The 17,349-nt window shown below is 37.7% G+C and overlaps 1 protein-coding gene across 7 annotated transcripts in view; it reads right to left on the bottom strand.

Annotated features, from left to right (window-relative positions):
- The window catches only part of KCNIP4 (potassium voltage-gated channel interacting protein 4), a 1,176,826-nt gene that overhangs the window by 103,655 nt on the left and 1,055,822 nt on the right, over positions 1-17,349 (bottom strand). For all 7 annotated transcript variants that reach the window (XM_043972814.1, XM_043972810.1, XM_043972813.1 and 4 more), the window contains one exon: positions 13,214-13,338. In XM_043972814.1, coding sequence (XP_043828749.1) covers positions 13,214-13,338 — 125 coding nt within the window. The remainder of the gene's footprint in view (positions 1-13,213; positions 13,339-17,349) is intronic.

Raw genomic sequence — 17,349 nt, 5'->3', positions numbered from 1 at the left:
TTCCAAAGACTGTCTAGACCTTGGGATTTCTTCCGAAATCAACTATAAAGTTGTACTAAAGCAGTATGGCAATGAGGGTAGCTGATATGAATAATATTCAGATACTAATTTCATCTAGGTCATACAGCCTGGATAGTTGATAAAATCTTTAGACCTTCTAATTATAGAAATAATTTATTAGCTTTGAACAACCCCAGTAACTATAAACATCCCCTAGCCCCTTTTACAAATCAGAAATTTTTTTCTGGGCAAAACAGGCAAGATTAATAGCCAACATAGGTTGTCCAAATAGAAAAACAAAACAAAACAAGTCCAGATTCTCAAATGGTTTTATCTGACTTTTCTATTTTGACAGTTAAAGTTTTGCATTAATAGCCACACCTTCTCCTTGTATACCTCTATGAAGTTTGCAAAAGGCTTTCTATATATTATCTTAGCCCTACACTTCACCACAATACTATTTTAAGTTTTCTTTTAGTAAGTAAAAGCTAGGACTAGAAACCAGTTCTTCTGTCTACAAGACTTCTGCACTGGCTCACCAAAGCCCTTTCATTCTGTAGAACAAAAGAGAAATAGACACTGTATTCAACCTAGAAACTGCTGGAAATATTGCATATGTGGTTTAAAGAAAAGGTTACCCTGTCTCTTCATTATATACTCGGCTGAGTTTTTTCAGAGTCCAAATGCTATATAGGGCCTTTTTGTTTATTTTTTTAAAAAAATAGGTAGAAGTAGACAAGATGACAAACTAATGCATTTAAAATATTCCAAGATGCTTCATTCTTTAACTTGTGATAAAATTATTTTTCTCCTCTGAATAATTACTTTAGATATTATTGAAAAGGTCACCAAAGCTTTGTGTTTAATCCAGGGGACAGAACAGAGAATTTATTTCCTACTTCTTGGTTTTGTTTGAGTAGAAACAAACCCAAAAATCCATTGTGTCAAACAGATTCCTGTTTGATCCTGTCCCAAGTCAAAAATCAGAACTTCTACTTATCCAAGCTATGGCAGGGCAAGACATGAAAGAAATCAGAGAGGCTCACCAAATCTAGAGTGTCTGTCCTGTAAACAATCAATAGGAGGGGGATATCCTGGTCCTCTCCACTCCTCCACTCTCTCATTTCCAATATTTAAGATTTCTTTCAGTGAGGAGAAGAAAAGAAGTGTGGTACTATGAGTTGCCCTTTGGTAGGACACAAGGGTATTTCGGCATTAAAAACAAAATTAATCATTACCAATGAGTATTCTGTAAGATTTATGAGCAAAGCTCAATAAAACCTACTCAACCAGTGTGGACTATGATTTAAGGAGAATGGATGTGTTAGTTCTAGTCACATTATTATTAGAAGGAGATATTTGAACTTTGAATAACCATATTGACCAAATCTATTGTTGGGCAATGAGCTACATGATTCATAGAGTCTAGCAAGAATAGTGGAAACAGTGGGGGATGGTTATTGTTTCTGGTTAGATAAATATTCAACTTATAAAGAACTACCATGTACATGATTACCAGCTTTTTTGTGAGGAGGATGCTAATTTTTTGTCGAAAATCTTCAGTAATTCTTGTGGTAGCTAGGTGGCACAGTGGATAAAGCACTGACCCTGGATTCAGGAGGACCTGAGTTCAAATCTGGCTTCAGACACTTGACACTTACTAGCTGTGTGGCCCTGGGCAAGTCACATAACTCTCATTGCCCTGCAAAAAAACCCAAAAACAATAACAACAAAAAAGACCCCCAAAACAAAAAAAAAACAAACAAAAACACTTCAGTAATTTTCTATTCTATTGAAAATATTTTTATGCCAATTCTTGGCATTCAACATTCTCCACAATCTGATGCTCGTTGCCTTTCTGTCTTATCTCATATTATTTCTCTCTGAATACTCTCTACTTCAACTAAAATGTACCATTCTTTGTCCAGAGAATATGTCTTCTACTTTCCTGGCTCCATACCATTGCTCATGCTGTGCCCTACATGTAAAATATCCTCCTCATCAAATGTCCAAACCAAGTGTCACCTACTCTACGAAGCTTTCTGTGATGTCTCTTCTTGGTAGTCTTTTTTTCCCATTGAATCTCATGGAGCACCTCACTTTGAGGCACTTATGTAATATTGTGTATTATAGTTATTTCTACTTGTGTCTCATCTACCAGGTTGTAACCTCATTGCTTTGGATGTTATCGACCATATTAAACTTCATGTTTTCTGACTAACGTGGAAATATATTTAATACCATTGTAATGTGTAACCTATATCAGATTGTTTCCTGGCTTTGGGAGGAGGGCGGGGAGGGAGGAGGGGAAAAATTTGCGATTTGAAAAAAATCTTTACATGTAATTGGGAAAAAAAATTTAAATTAATTTAAATTTAAAAAAATAATAAACTTCATGTTTTCACCAGAAGCTAGCACGGTTCTATATACTTAGAAAGGACTCAATACATGCCTGCAGAAGCTTTACAAAAGTTTGAGACCTCTGATCAACACAACATAATTCCAGAGACCAATGATAAATCATGATGCTACCACATATATACACATATGTATATCACCAAGGAAGGGATGTGTTTCATTTGCTTATCGAATTAATGAAATATACCATGGAGGAATCACTTGAACTCTGTATGCCTCAGTTTTCTCAACTGTTAAATGGCACATTTAACCTCCCATGGTTGCTGTGAGAATCAAATGAAATAACATGTAAAGTGCTCTGCAAACTTTAAAGTGCTATATAAATATTATTATTGTTATTATTATTAATCTATTAAACATAGCCTGGATGCCCAAGACCTAGGGTCTCCTGCCATAAATGAGCAATTTTTAAAAAGTGAGATTTAGAATATCGTAACCACACAATACAATGAAAACTATTCCAAGAATAGCCATTTTGGATGGTACAAAAATATTGCAGTACCTCAGGGTTATCCATATATTTGTTAGTAATCATTGTAATGTAGCTGGTCAGGTGTGCTGGTTAAAAGAGAACTATGGTTGCCAGGTATGTCACAAAAGTCTTTTACTCTGTATAGGTTGGTCTCACATGGAGAGAGGCTGTGTAATATTTGTACTGAGAAATAGGAAGGGCAGCAATATTTTATCTGTTGAGGGCAGCCTAAGACATTTCTTTTCTACAGGCCTACTGTTTGAACATATGAGGTAAAGTACCTTGTGGTTTGGGGGAAATCATTTTTTCAAACTTTGCCGCTACAGTGCATGTATAGTGATTTGCATTTAAGGAGCATCTTTCATCTGAAATTATCAAGAGCATAAGCAAACCAGTTATTATCCAACCCTCTTCATTATGGAATGAGAGGATTTTAATCCCTAATTTACAGAGAGGGGAAACAGTAGTAGTGAGGGATTAAATGACTAAATGAAAGTCGCAAATGAGTCCGTCAAAAGTACAATATTGGATCTCAGGGATTGAGAGAGTCATTTCCAATAAAAAGGAATGATATGTTCTCATTTCCTATCTGAAGCCCTCAACTCTGGAACAGACATAGGCACTACCTTTTTTTTTTTCCCAAGTGGAACTTCACACCCTAAATTTTTGATAAAAGGAAGAGGAAAGATAGGCAATATGCATCATGGAAAGAGGAGTGGGCAGGATATCTTAGTTCTAATCCTGATTCTTCTATTAATTAAATAGGTAACTTGGGAAAAGTCCCTTCTCTCTGGGCCCTAATTTGTTTCTCTATAAAAACATTTTCAAGATCCTTTTTAACTCTAAGATTCCATTATTTGGCAAATATGAGGATTCACTGAATCATCAAACCTGCAACTTTGTGCTGAAGGAACATCTTTTATCTGAGCCTATAGAGAGCTGAGGCAAACCAATTAGTACTTGAAGGGGTTAGTCTCTTAGAGGTAGAAAGGTAGTAGCTTCCAAAAATTTGTCAAAGTCTGAAAGCTACTTTGGTGGGGAAAGAAAACCCCAAAGGCCACAAATATTGGCCTCTAGCTTCAGCTATATCAACAGACACAGAAACACCTGCAGAATGAATGGAAGTCTGATGATCCAAGTTCTGGAGCGTACCCTGCTATAGTTCAATGGCTTTCTTCTCTCTGGAACTCTTGCAGCTTTGATGCCTGCCTCTCAATAGCTGCTTCTGAAACCAGGACACCCTCTTTGTTACAGAACAGCTAATGACACAATGTGGAATACATAATGTCTAGAGGGCTGGTCTTGGATTCAAGATGACCTCAGTTCAAATCCCTCCTTTGGCTCTTTTTAGCCATAGGTCCAATCATCATTCGATCCCTCTATATCTCAGTTTCTTCATCTGTAAAATGGGGGTAATAATACCTACTTCATGAGGTTGGTGTGAGGCACAAATACAATAAATACTGGTAAAGTGTTTTGAAAAACCACGAAGGGTTAAAAGCACGCCAGAAATTACTAAAGGGGAAATAAAAAATTATAAAGAAATGTATTTGAGATTATCTCCTATCCTGTAATACAAAGAACTTGAGATCCTCCCCCACTCCCACACCCCACCAAAAAGCGGAAGAACTTCACTGAAAAAAGTGTTCAGCTCCAAAAGCATATCTTGTAAAAAACACTGGTACATGTGTGAGAATTTCTAGAACCATTCCCCTGTAAATTGGTACAGTAGCAATTAATTTTAAGTCAAGCCACAAGCAAAACAATAGATACTGTAATATTATTAAATGCACATAACATATCACTATATAATTACACAATACATATTAAAACAATAGGGCAGATGGAACCTTAAGAAAGTACTCCTCAATTCATCATGGTGGCATGGAGGTGACTTTGGGTACCCAAAGTTAAGGCCAGCAGAATCCACGCTCTATAATATAAATCCAAGTTGGCAAGACTTTGGAGTACAGGTCCAGTGATGGCCTATCATTTGAAGATCAGTCTAGGTAGGTTGGCCAATGGATGATGGATTGTTGTTATTATTATTGCCAAAGCATGTCATGACTACAGCTATTAAAGCATGAAGATCTGGCAGATCATCCAACACTGGTGAAATCCCAGACCTTTAAATTACTGAGGCTAGAAAGAAGGCCAGCCATAGGTTGTGTGATAGATCCTTGCAGACCATCTCAATGGTTGTTGAACTACTTGGAGAATTATTGCATTAAAGGGAAATATGGGCCTGAAAGAGGAGAGGACAAAGGCATGGCTGCTTTCTGGTCAGTGATAAGAGGATTGTTATGAGGTAGTGGTTCTCAGTATGTTTCATTCTCATGACAAAATGCTGCCTGAATGATCCTGATAATAAAACTGTCTATGTTTTAACTTTTCAAAATGCTTTCACATCCATTATCTCATTCAATCCTCAGAACAATCCTAAGAGGAAGGTACAGTGAATTATTTGATCCTTTTTTTAATGGGTGAGGAAACTGAGACTAATGATTCTTGGGCCACTTTGCCTCATTCATTCTCATTAGCTATTTCTTTTAGAGGGTTCTTTTTTCCTGTGGTCAGAAGGAGAAAAACGCATTTAGTTTGTAAGCATGTGTATGTGTCCTTGGAGGGAGTGTTTGGAAGGGAAAGGAGGGACAGAGTCAACTGTCTTTACTTCCCTTCTGTCTCCTTTCTCTGCTTGTTAGGGAAAGCCTCATTCACACACAGGTAAGTATATGCCAATGATCAAGTGTTGGCACAGGGGGATTCTGGAGGCTACTGACAGCTGTTACTTGCAGAGGAAACTGGTTACTTTAAGGTACTGTCATATGAAGGGGGAAGTGTTTTAAGTCACTGGCAAATGAATTTTTTAAATCAAAATATGTAGGAAAGTTTTCAGAAGTTTCATAAAATTGAACAGTTAATATGTTTCCAGGGAAATTATTTTGTTCTTAAGTATTTAAGCAAAACTAGTGTTCACAAAAATCAAAAAAAGTTGGTCTGTTTTCTTAGATGGCAATATAGTCAAGTGCTTGCCCAAATCTACTAGCAATGACCTCTGTGTCTCTGTATCCTAAGTTAATTCAGTGAATGTATTTATTAGAGACATATATTTTGAAGACAGGACATTAAACCAAAATTTTAAAAGCTATTCTTGTTAGAATTCATTGTAACGAAGTTTTTTATATTTTGGGAGCCATTTTCTAGTCCCTTCTATTAAGGGAGTATAAACAATATGGTTTAGCAATATTTTCACATCAGAAAGGAAATTAATAACTCAAAAAGGAGTATGTTAAGGATGGAGTAATGAAAGAACAAAATAGAAGAATGGAAAAAGGGGAGAAGGAAAGAACAAAGGAAAAGGAAGGAAAAAGAAGTAAATAGGAGAGGAAAAAAAAGGAAGGAGAAAAGATGGCAGGGAAAGAAAGCAAGTAAGAAAGGGGAAGGGCAGAAAAACACAATAGCTAACAATTACATAGATTCTTAAGGTCTGTAGCATGCTTTAGGAAGAGTAGGTAAAGAAGGAAAGAGAAGGAGAGAAGGAGAAAGAAAGAAGAAAGGAATAGGTAGAAAGAAGGAAGGAAAATAATATTTAATAGTTATATAGCTCTAAGGTTTTCAAAGCACTTTTTGGAAGGAAGGGAAAGGAGGGAAAGAAAAAAGGAAGAGAGAATGGAAGGAGAAAGGCATGAAAAGAAGAAGAAATGAAGAAAGAAAGGGAAAAGGAAAGAAGAGAAAGGAACCACAATGCCTATAGGTCTTGGAGTCTGAGCAATTCCTTGTGAAGTGGCTCTTGTACAAGGCTTGCTGCAGAGACACTGGCTCAAAAGGTTAATGATTGCAGTAATCACTATTTCAATTTGCAACAAATGGGATGAAAGGAAGCCAGACCCCAAACTGAGAGAGGCCCTACTGTGATGGTGATAGAATGACAATACAGTGACAGTCTAGGAAAATTGGGAAATTTGGATCTCCAAGTAAAATCTTTGCCTCGTAGACCTTTACAATTTTGCATCTAGGGAATGATAAAAAATATAAAAAAGTTAACTTACTATAAGATCTTGAAATTAAATAGAAGATGCTAAATTTCAAATGAATAAAATATCAGTTTCACTCCCTGATTATCCTTCTGTTCATGTTTAGCTTTTGCCAAAACTTGGTATTTTATATATTTTTGTCTTTCCCACTCCTGCTGCTTTGTGCTTTTCTGCTGCTGGTGGTTGATGAAGCTGTGGGTCTTCAAGTGTTCTAAGTAGTCCTGTCTGAGGCAAGCAACATTTCTTATAATAGGAATAACCTAAACTGCTCTAAAACTAACTTTAAAAAAACACACATTTCTTTGTCTCTATCTCATACCTGATACTTTTCCCACCAAAATGGCTAGGGGCACTTCATATTTACATAAATATTTGCAGTTAAAAGCAAACTTTCTCTCTACAACAAACCTCTGGGATTATAGCCATTTGAAAGATCACAAAACTTAGTCTGAGAGAGCAAAGGTGACTTGTCCACAGTCACACATCTAAGAAGTAGTAGAGCTAAGGCTCAAACCTAATTCTTTTGGTGACAAAGATACTGTTCTTTCTATTAAACCACAGTTGCCTTTCCAAATACATAGGATATAATAGGATGTGTGACAGGATGAAAAGGGTACTTCTGACAAAGTCAAAAGCTCTGGGTTCAGGTCCCAGCACTTTCAGTTATAAAAGACATTGATATGTGCTAGGCTCTATGCTAAGCACTGAGGACAACAAGAAAGGTAAAAGACAGTCCTTGGTCTCAAAGAGCTCACAGTCCAATGGAGGAACCAATGTGTAAACAATATATAAAGACAAGATATATATAGGGTAAATTGGAGGTAATTAACCAATGGAAAGCACTGGCATTAAGGAGGATGTGGAAAAGCTTCTTGCAGAAGCAGAGATTTTAGCTGAGAACAGTAGGAAGCCAAGAGGGAGAGAATCCAGGTAGTGGGGACAATGCTGGGAGTCAGAGTGTCTTGTTTTCCAAACAGCAATGATAAGCACCGGCCCTGGATTCAGAAGGACCTGAGTCCAAATCTGGCCTCAGACACTTGACACTTAGTAGCTGTGTGACCCTGGGCAAGTCACTTAACCCTCATTGCCCCGAAAACAAAACAAAACAAAATAAAACAAACAAACAAACAAAACCCAACAAACAGCAGTGATGCTGGTATCACCAGATCACAGAGAATTTGAGGGGGTAGCATAAAGAGTAAATAAGAAAACTGGAAATACAGGAAGGCTCTAGTTTATGGAGGACTTTAAAAACCAAACAAAGGATTTTACATTTGATACTGGAGGCAATAGGGAGTCATTGGAAATGATTGAATAGGGGGATGATATGGTCAAACAGCCTTTAGGAAGATCACTCTGGCTGCTGACTGAAGTGGGGAGAGACTTCGGGCAAGGAGACCAACCAGAAGGTTATTGTAGTGGTCTAGGTGTGAGGTATTCAGGTCCTATACCAGGGTAGTGGCTGTATCAGAGCAGGGAAGAGGGCATATATGAGAGATGTTTTGAAGGAAGAAGCAATAGCACTTAGCAATAATGGTGGTGAGCCTGGGAGACTGGGAGAAAAGTGGTAAATAATAAGCAAGTTAGGAAGAGATGAAGGTTGGGAGAGGGGAGAAGATCATTAATTCAGTTTTAAACACAAGTTTAAAGTATCTGTGGGATGATCAGTTCAAAATTCTCAACAGAGGAGCAAAGATGGTGGGGGAAAGGCAGTAGGCACTAAGACTTCCTGATGCAGTCACTCCAAAAAAACCCCCCAAACTCCAAACAGTTAGAAAACAACTCCAAGAGCAGCAGAACCCACAAAAAGATGGCTGAGATTATTTTCTAGCCAAAGACACCTTGGAAGTTCAGCAGAAGGGGGAGATGGGCTGGGAGTGGAGAATGGAGTCCAGCCCCATAATCAAGGCAACACAGATGCAGCCCCTGGCAGGCTGTGTCAAGGAAACTTACCCCCAGCCTCCAAATGACCTGCAGTGCCCGAGTTTTCTGGAAGTAAGCTCATGGTCTGTTGAGAGGACTGAATGGCTGGCCAGGGGGTGGGGCTTGGTGGTCTACAGAGGTGTATACAGGAGCTAAGGGGGAAATTTGGATGTCCTACCACAGCAGCAAATCAGGGAGAAACCTTGAGAGATGTTTGCCCAGTTCGGGGAGGGGTGCAAGCTTGTCAGAGCTGGCAACCACAGTACACAAAGTTTTGCTGCCTGGTTGATTTGCAAGTTGGCCTGGAGTTATCTAAAGACCAAAGAAAGGGCCAAGGGAGTGAAGAAACTTCCCCTCATTAAATGATAACACCTGGGACTCCCTGAAGCTTAGGACAGTATATCCTGAAAGCAGGAATCAACACTAAGAAGGAGTTAGAAGTCAAGGGAAAGATGAGCAGGATGAACAGGCAGAGAAACATGTGAACCATAGATAACTTCTTTAGTGACAAGGAAAATTGAGGTGCACACTCAGAAGAGGATAGCAACAGCAGGGTCCCTACATCTAAAGTTTCCAAGAAAAATATGGATTGGTCTCAGGCCATAGAGGCACTCACAAAGGACTATGAAGTTAGACAGGAAGAGGAATAAATGGAAAGATAAATGAGAGTGATGCAGAAAAGACATGAGAAAAAAAAGTCAACAGCTTGAAAAGCCAAATGGAAAAGCTCTCTGACAAAAAATAATTGCCTAAGAATTAGTATTGAACAAATGGAAGATAGTGATTTTATGAGAAAGCAAGATACAATAAAGCAAACCCAAATGAATACAAAATAGAAGGCAATGTGAAATATCTTCTTGGAAAAACTGCGGACCTGGAAAATAGATCCAGAAGATAAAATAGAAATTGAAAGAATCTACTGATCACCTCCTGAAGGAGATCCCAAAAGGAAAATTTCCAGGAATATTATAGCCAAATTCCAGAGCTCCCAGGTAAAGGAGAAAATATTTCAAGCAGCTAGAAAGAAGAAATTCAAATACTGTGGAGCCACATTAAAGATAGCACAGGATCTAGCAGCTTCTATATTAAAGGACTAGAGGGCATGGAATATAATATTCCAGAGGGCAAAGGAATTGGGTTTAAAACCAGAAATCACTTATCCAGCATAATTGATCATAATTTTTCAGGGGAAAAATGGGAATTCATTGAAAAAGAGGACTTTCAGATATTCTTGATGAAAAGACCTGAACTGAATAGAAAATGTGACTTTCAAATGCAAGACCCTAGAAAAGCATGAAATGTAATGTATACAAAATAACAGCAATAGTGTAAGATGATTCACTGTGAAGGACATGGTTATTTTCAGCAATGCAATGATCTAATACAACTCTGAAGGCCTTATGAAAATTGCAATCCATCTACAGAGAAAGAACTGATGGCATCTGAAAACAGATTGAAGCATAATTTTTTTTTATAGTTCCTTTATCTGAAGTTTTGTTTTTGCCTGTTTTCTTTCACAATCTGGCTAATGTGGAGATGTTTTGCATGACTACTCATGTATAACTTATATTGAATTGCTTGAGTTCTTGGGGGTGGGGGTGGGGAGGGAGGGAGGGAGGAAGAGAAGTTGGAACACAAAGTTTTAAAAAATTGATGTCAAAATTTGTTTTTACATGTAATTTGGAAAAAATTCTAAACAGAAAAAAATATTCAATAGAAAGTTGGAGATGTGAGACTGGAGGTTAGGAGAGATGTTAGGGCTGGACCAAGAATTATCTTCATAGAGATGATAGTTTGAATCTATGGGAACTGATGAGATCACCAAGTAAAATAGTATATAAAGAAGGATAAGAGAATGAGTATTGAACTATCTAAGATGCGTATAAACATATCAAACTATTCATCCATCTTCACTTATTTGTAAAGGTGAATTGGGTAGAGTGCCAGACACACTGCCTAGCAGTATATATAGTATATGATATATAGTAGGTACTTAATAAAGTTTGACTGATTACATTGAGAGGCAGTCAGGGCCAGGAAGATTCAGATTGAAATCTTGCCACTGAAACTTGCTGGCTGTGTGATGGTGGACAAGTCATTAAATCTCTATAGAATCTTTGAACAACTCTCTAGGACTTATCTTCCAAATCATAGAAAGCCAAAATCACTGGTCAAAGGAATTTCCTATGATGACAGAATCCTTTGTGAATATGTGTTTATGTATATGTATATGTATATGTGTGTATATATATATATATATAAATATATATATATATACACACATACATAAACTTCAATGGATCTGTGATGTCATCAATGTGAGGAGTCTTCCCAAAAGTATGTTTTCCATCTGTGATGGCCTATCCTGTGTGAAGGCAGCTAGGTGTTATACTGGATAGAGTGCCAGGACTGGGGTCAGAAAGACCCTAGTTCAAATCTGGCCTCAGACACCAGCTGTGCGACCCTGGGCAAGTCACTTAACCTTGTTTGCCTCAGTTTCCTCATCTGTAAAATGGGCTGGAGAAGGAAATGGCAAAGTACTCCAGTAACTTTGCCAAGAAAACTCCAAATAGGGTCATGAAGTTGGACACAAGTGAAACAACTCAACAACAATAAAAACAAAAATCCTGTGTGAATCTAGTCATGATAATTAACATTTATATGACAATTGAAAGTTTTCTGAATGCTTAAATATCATTGCATTTTATCTTCAGAATTTTGATTTTACAGATGAGGAAATTGAGACAGAGAAATTAAGTGACTTACCCAGTACAGCTAGGAAATGTCTGATATTGGATTGAGCTAAAGTCATCTTTGCTTCAGATCCAGTTTTCTATCTACTTTGCATCATTTACCTGCCTCTGACTCAGTCTCTCATAGATCTGACATAAGGAGTCTACTCCACATTCTGGGGAGGAGTCATCTTATTTTCCTGATATTGCAGGGATGCCAATGGAATATGTTCATATACATATACTTTTCTGTTTAGTAAGATAATACTGGGAAGCTAGGTGACTCAGTGGATAGAGCACTGGCCCTGTAGTCAACAGGACCTGAGTTTAAATATCATATCAGACATTTACTAGCTATGTGACCCTGGGCAAGTCACTTAACCCCAAATGCCTTAAATATCCAGGGCCATCTCTAGTCATCCTGATATATGTCTTGCCACTGGAACCAGATGGCCCTGGAGGGGAAAGTGAGGTTGGTGACACAGCCCTCCCTCACTTAAATCCAATTCGTTGCTAGTCATGACATCACCCCAATGTCAACAACAAACAACAAGATAATACTACTGACAACATCAGTTAAACCCTCAGTCTTAACTTTCTTAGAGTAAGAGAGGTGGTTTCATCTTTCAAAAAGGATTCTAAACCTTCTGAAGGTTGTGACCATCTCCTAGCATAGCTTTAGTCACATAATAGATTGTGTGGTAAATTAAAAAAAACTTGTTCCATTTTTGGGCCTAGCCTCTGTTGTAGTAGAATATTTCTGCTCTAGACATCTCTTTTTTCTCTGCCATTTTCAGGAAATGTCCATGTCGGAAACTCCAAAAATAGAAGGAAAAAAAAAAACAGAAAAAAACCAACCAATGCATTTTCCATTCCCTCTGCCTCCTTCTAAAACCCATGGATCTTCCCTTCCTCAGATGTTTTCTTCTGAGCCACGTTAAGCAGAAAATGTCTGGTCATGCAAGTCCACACAGAAAAGAAGCAATTACATAGGGAATTCTATCTCTGAGCTCATTGGCATTAACACCATGGTCTAATGAACCAAAGGATCTGTATGTCCTCACACATATTTTGTATCAACCCTTACTAAAGTTATAAAACATACTCTTCAATCCTAAAGACTTCATCCTTTGGGCACAGACTGGGGATGCCAAATAATTGCCTATAATGGGCTGGAAATGATGATGACACCCGAGCTGGTCAAAATAGCCCCCAGAAAAATTGGATCATGAATACAAATATTGAGCCACTAGACATTTTTTTCGTGGGTCAATGAGGGTTAAATGACTTGTCCAGGGTCACACAGCTAGTAAGTGGCAAGTGTCTGAGGCTGGATTAGAACTCAAATCCTCCTGAATCCAAGGCCAGTGCTTTATCCACTGTGCCACCTAGCTGCCCCCACACTGGACAATTTTTAATGATAATGAACAGCAATACCAAGGTCACCAGAGAATGAGATTCAGCTGCAACAGAGCAACTCATTCTACTAGATTAGCCTTATATCCAATTTGATGCAGCTCAGTTTCAGTTTTATATTCTTCTGCCCCCCCACCCCCTCACCCCATTTGAGTTCACACTTCTTAAGGATTTTCCCTGAATTTGGGAAGACCAGAATCAGAACCAAAAGCACTCACGTTCTTGAATCCTCGGTAAAGGATCTGAAGTTCCTTCTTGGTGAATTTGCTCTGGGCTTCCAGCAGTTCAAGAGCTTCTGGCCGATGCCGCACGGTGGCCATTTCCATTTCATCTTCGACACTGTCTGTGGAAGGAAAGCAGAAGTGGGTCACCAGAAAATTCAGTGGATGCAAATGTTCATCTCATGATCAGAACTAAATTTGAAACATGAAATTGAGTGAAGCTTTGAGAACATGTCAAAATCTCAAACAAGAAAATTGTCTTTCACTGGCAAGAAGTTTATTTTATTTCTTCATTTTCAGAACTGGGGGTCTTAAAACAGGCCTAATTTTACTCAGCATTTCCTTTATTCATTCTAGAAGCTGAAACACTGTTTGGCATAGGGGAAAGAGGGTTGACTTTGTCCAATAACCACAGGCCCGGTTCAAGTCCTGTCTCTGACATCTACTGTCCCTGTGATCTGTCAAAGTCTTTGGCAGCTACCTCAGAGTGTAAGGGGCAGACCCATTTCCATGCCAACATCTAGACACTTAGTCATTAATGTTCATTCTGAGCTTTAGTACTTAATGGAAGAAAATGCATCTAATCATATAATTTTAGAACTGGAAAGGAATTTTAAACACAATTTTACAGAGAAAGAAACTGAAACCTAGGGAATGTAAAGACATTCCTCAGGTCAGACTATGAAGTCAGGTCTCCCAATTCTGAGACCAATGATCTGTTTTACTACACCATGTCTCTTCATATTTTCTATTTTATAGTTCTAAAACTTTACAAAAGAAAGCAACAACAAAAACACTAAGGAAAACCCCTCTCTCATGCTTGAGCCTGTTTCTCCAATTTATGTAACTGAGAATGAGTGAAACATTAAAAGAAGAAATAAAAAAATTGATTTGATTTTTTGAAAAAATATATTTGTTAAAGGGAGGGATAGAGCTAAGAAGAGCCCAACAAGGGTAGGACAGAGAGATGGTAGAATATGAGAAAGAAAATGGAAAGATATAAAGGTCCAGAATGGAATTTTAGATGGAGGTTGATAATGACAGGAAAGAAGAAAGCTAGGGATTAGGTGACAGGCTGGAGCAGAGAACTGGCTGCACAACACAGATTAGGGACCAGCTCAGGTGGCTGAGAAGCTATGTAATCTCATTGTCATCTGCTCTCTTTTCTCTGCTCGGTTTAATTCCCTAATGGCTGGATGTACTAGTGGTGATGTTTTCTACTACAAAGAATAAAAATAAGATAGTGGCTGATATTTCTTAAGAATTCTATTGTTTGAAAGTTAATGAGATGAAGAGAGAAAAGCACCCAGAAGAGGAAGAACTGGCTTCTAAGGCCACACAGTATCCATGTGATCTTGGGCAAATTACTTGCTTTCTCTGGGTCTCAGTTTTCTCAAGTTTAAAATGAAGTGATTAGTCCAACATGATCTCTGGGACTTTCAAATTCTATCCTGTGATCTTTGGACCATGAAACACTTAATATCTGTCTCTCCAAGTCTCTCAGAGTCTAAGCAAAATTAAGATAAGATGACTTGTACCACCTATCTCACAGGACTGTTAGGAGGATCAAGTAAGGTAGTAATATATGCAAAGTCTTCTATAATTGTAAAGTGCCATACAAATGTAAGCTATTATTATAATACCTCTGTTGAAGCTCCCATTCCTATAAAGTCACCTTGGGTTTTAGCTATGCTTATAGCGGAAGAACAAAACAGAATTTTAAATTCGATTCTCAAAAATGTCTTTAAATCAGAGTGACCTCTCCTAGACCCATGTAAGTACCCTTACACCAGGGAAAAACAAATCAACAAATTGACTTCCTCATCTTGGTACAATATGGAACCTGAGCCAAATAACAAGTAAATATAGTTTCTTCATGGAGCAGAGCCAGACCTTGCCGACACATTGTCTGCATGACAAAAGGCTTAGTGCCCAGACTGCCTAGAGGGTAAGTATAATTGGGTAGAACTGCATGATAGCCCAATCATCACTAGTAATATTTAAACAGAACTAAACTTGAGGCATTTTCTGCCCTGAGGTTGTATCTTCTTTTGGCTCGCTGCAATGTACTGCTATAATGATTTTTGCCTGATAAAGGGCTGTTTCCATTTCCAGGGAATGATAGTGGCAAACAGTATACATGAAATCACCAAAATTAAACTAGCACCAGCCCCATCACTGAAATTCTTTCTCTGATTCCCCAATAAAAGCACTGCTGGAAAGTGACTATGTATCCAACTGGGGCTACTTAGCTTCATATAATGAACTTTCCATTATCCACTATACTGAAATGTACATTTGGGGAATTATCTGCACATGGCTTATCTATGGCAAATGGTGTAGCTTCTTAATCTTTTGGTTAAAGTCAACCTCCATGAATAGTTTATTTTTTATTTTAATTTAATTTTTTCCTTTAACAAAAATCTATAACTGCCCCCCCATTGAAAATAAAGAAAAAGAAAAAAATCCTTTGGGCAATTATGCATAACCATGAAAAAAACATTTCTACATTGTGCTACATGTAGTTTATTCCTTTTGTTCTCTCTTATCTCTCTCATCTGGAGTGACTCTAAACTTAAGCTCAGAATTCCTGTACCGGTTACTGGCTAACAGATAATTTTAAGGAACTGAATTCATTTCTTACCCCCCCACACCCCCCCAACTCGATAGAGTGGGTCAATTTGATGACCAAATTTTGGAGAAACATAAAAGAAGTGATACATGGACCTTAAGATGCAGTGTAAAATTCTATGAGATGGTGCTGTCCATTCACAATCCTAGCATGTATAATCAGTGTCTATGAGAGTTCAATTCCAGCCAGTAGGCACTTGATAAATGTTTCAGTGAAGGAAAGAGGGAAGGAAGGAAGAAATATAGGAGAGAAAGAGTGAAGGGCATAGTTGATTTTTGCAATGAACAGAGGTACAGAAGAATGAAGTTGGGAAGTCTTTTGACTCTTTGAGAATCTTTATAGCTTACTTTCTTTATTCTTTTTTTTTAATTTTATGTATTGTTAATTTTCCAAATATCAAACATCTACATTCAAATGAGCTAAGTCATTTCTTACTTCCTTTAGCTTTGACATTTGAGAACTGACAGGATAACCTTACTCATTCTGCTTCCCCCTTCAAACACAAAACAAATACAATAACCTACATTGTAGTAGTAGTAGTAGTAGTAGTAGTAGTAGTAGGTTACAAATCAAATAAATATATATGTAGTTAAACTTTCTCCAACCCCCATTCTCCCTTACACTCCCTCCAAAAGATTATGCTATTCAGCTATTGTTCATTGGAAAACTAGATTACAGTCCTTTTGGATTTCCTTACAGCATACACAGTAGGTCATGGTCAATAAATACCGAGAAAATAGAATTCTAGAAATCAAAGTAATAGGAAACAACTAGTTCAAACCCCTTTTTCATAATTGCAGTGAAATTCCTTGCCTTAAGTCACACTACTAGTTAATGGCAGAACTACACCTAAACCTAATCTTATTATGCCTCCTAGCCCAGTGTTCCTTCAGTACTACTTTACCTCACCCTCATAATTCAAATGATGGATCTTATTTCTGAGATAAACTGAAATTTCAGCATTTTAATCTATCAGCCCTCTGCCATAATTCCTTTTCTTTAGATATATATGTGATTTTTTTTCTCCTCTATCACTTGGGTTTAAAGCTACTACATAAAGTCATTTTCTTGTGTCACCATAAAACTGTATATTAGAAATGGACATTAAACTTCCTGGTGAACTGGGGGATTGAATTCTATAAATAAGTATATTTATTTTAAATCACAATGCTTTAACGTTTACAGCAGAATTTCATTGCAATTGGGCTGTAATGGACAGGTCCAGTCCTGTCCTCCACAACATCAGTCCTTCATACATAAACTTTACATAAGGGATTGGGACAGGTTCCACCACAGGTCTGAGCACTGTGTACCCAGCAAAGAACCTCCCCTATAAGCATAAAAGCTTTTGAAAAGTAACTACTCTGAACATCTCATTAGCAATAATAGGCAGCAGTTGGGCAGGCCAGATTCTTAATGCAGGTTGCCCTTCTTTGAAGAAAGGCATTAATTTTGCATTACAAAAAGATCACTTAATGTCAAAATATTTAAAGTCTCATTG

Source organism: Dromiciops gliroides, chromosome 6 (genome assembly GCF_019393635.1).
Source record: "Dromiciops gliroides isolate mDroGli1 chromosome 6, mDroGli1.pri, whole genome shotgun sequence".
Classification (NCBI taxonomy): Eukaryota; Metazoa; Chordata; class Mammalia; order Microbiotheria; family Microbiotheriidae; genus Dromiciops; species Dromiciops gliroides.
The sequence above is the reverse complement of the archived record's forward strand: the minus strand, read 5'-3'. Positions and strand labels throughout refer to the sequence as shown.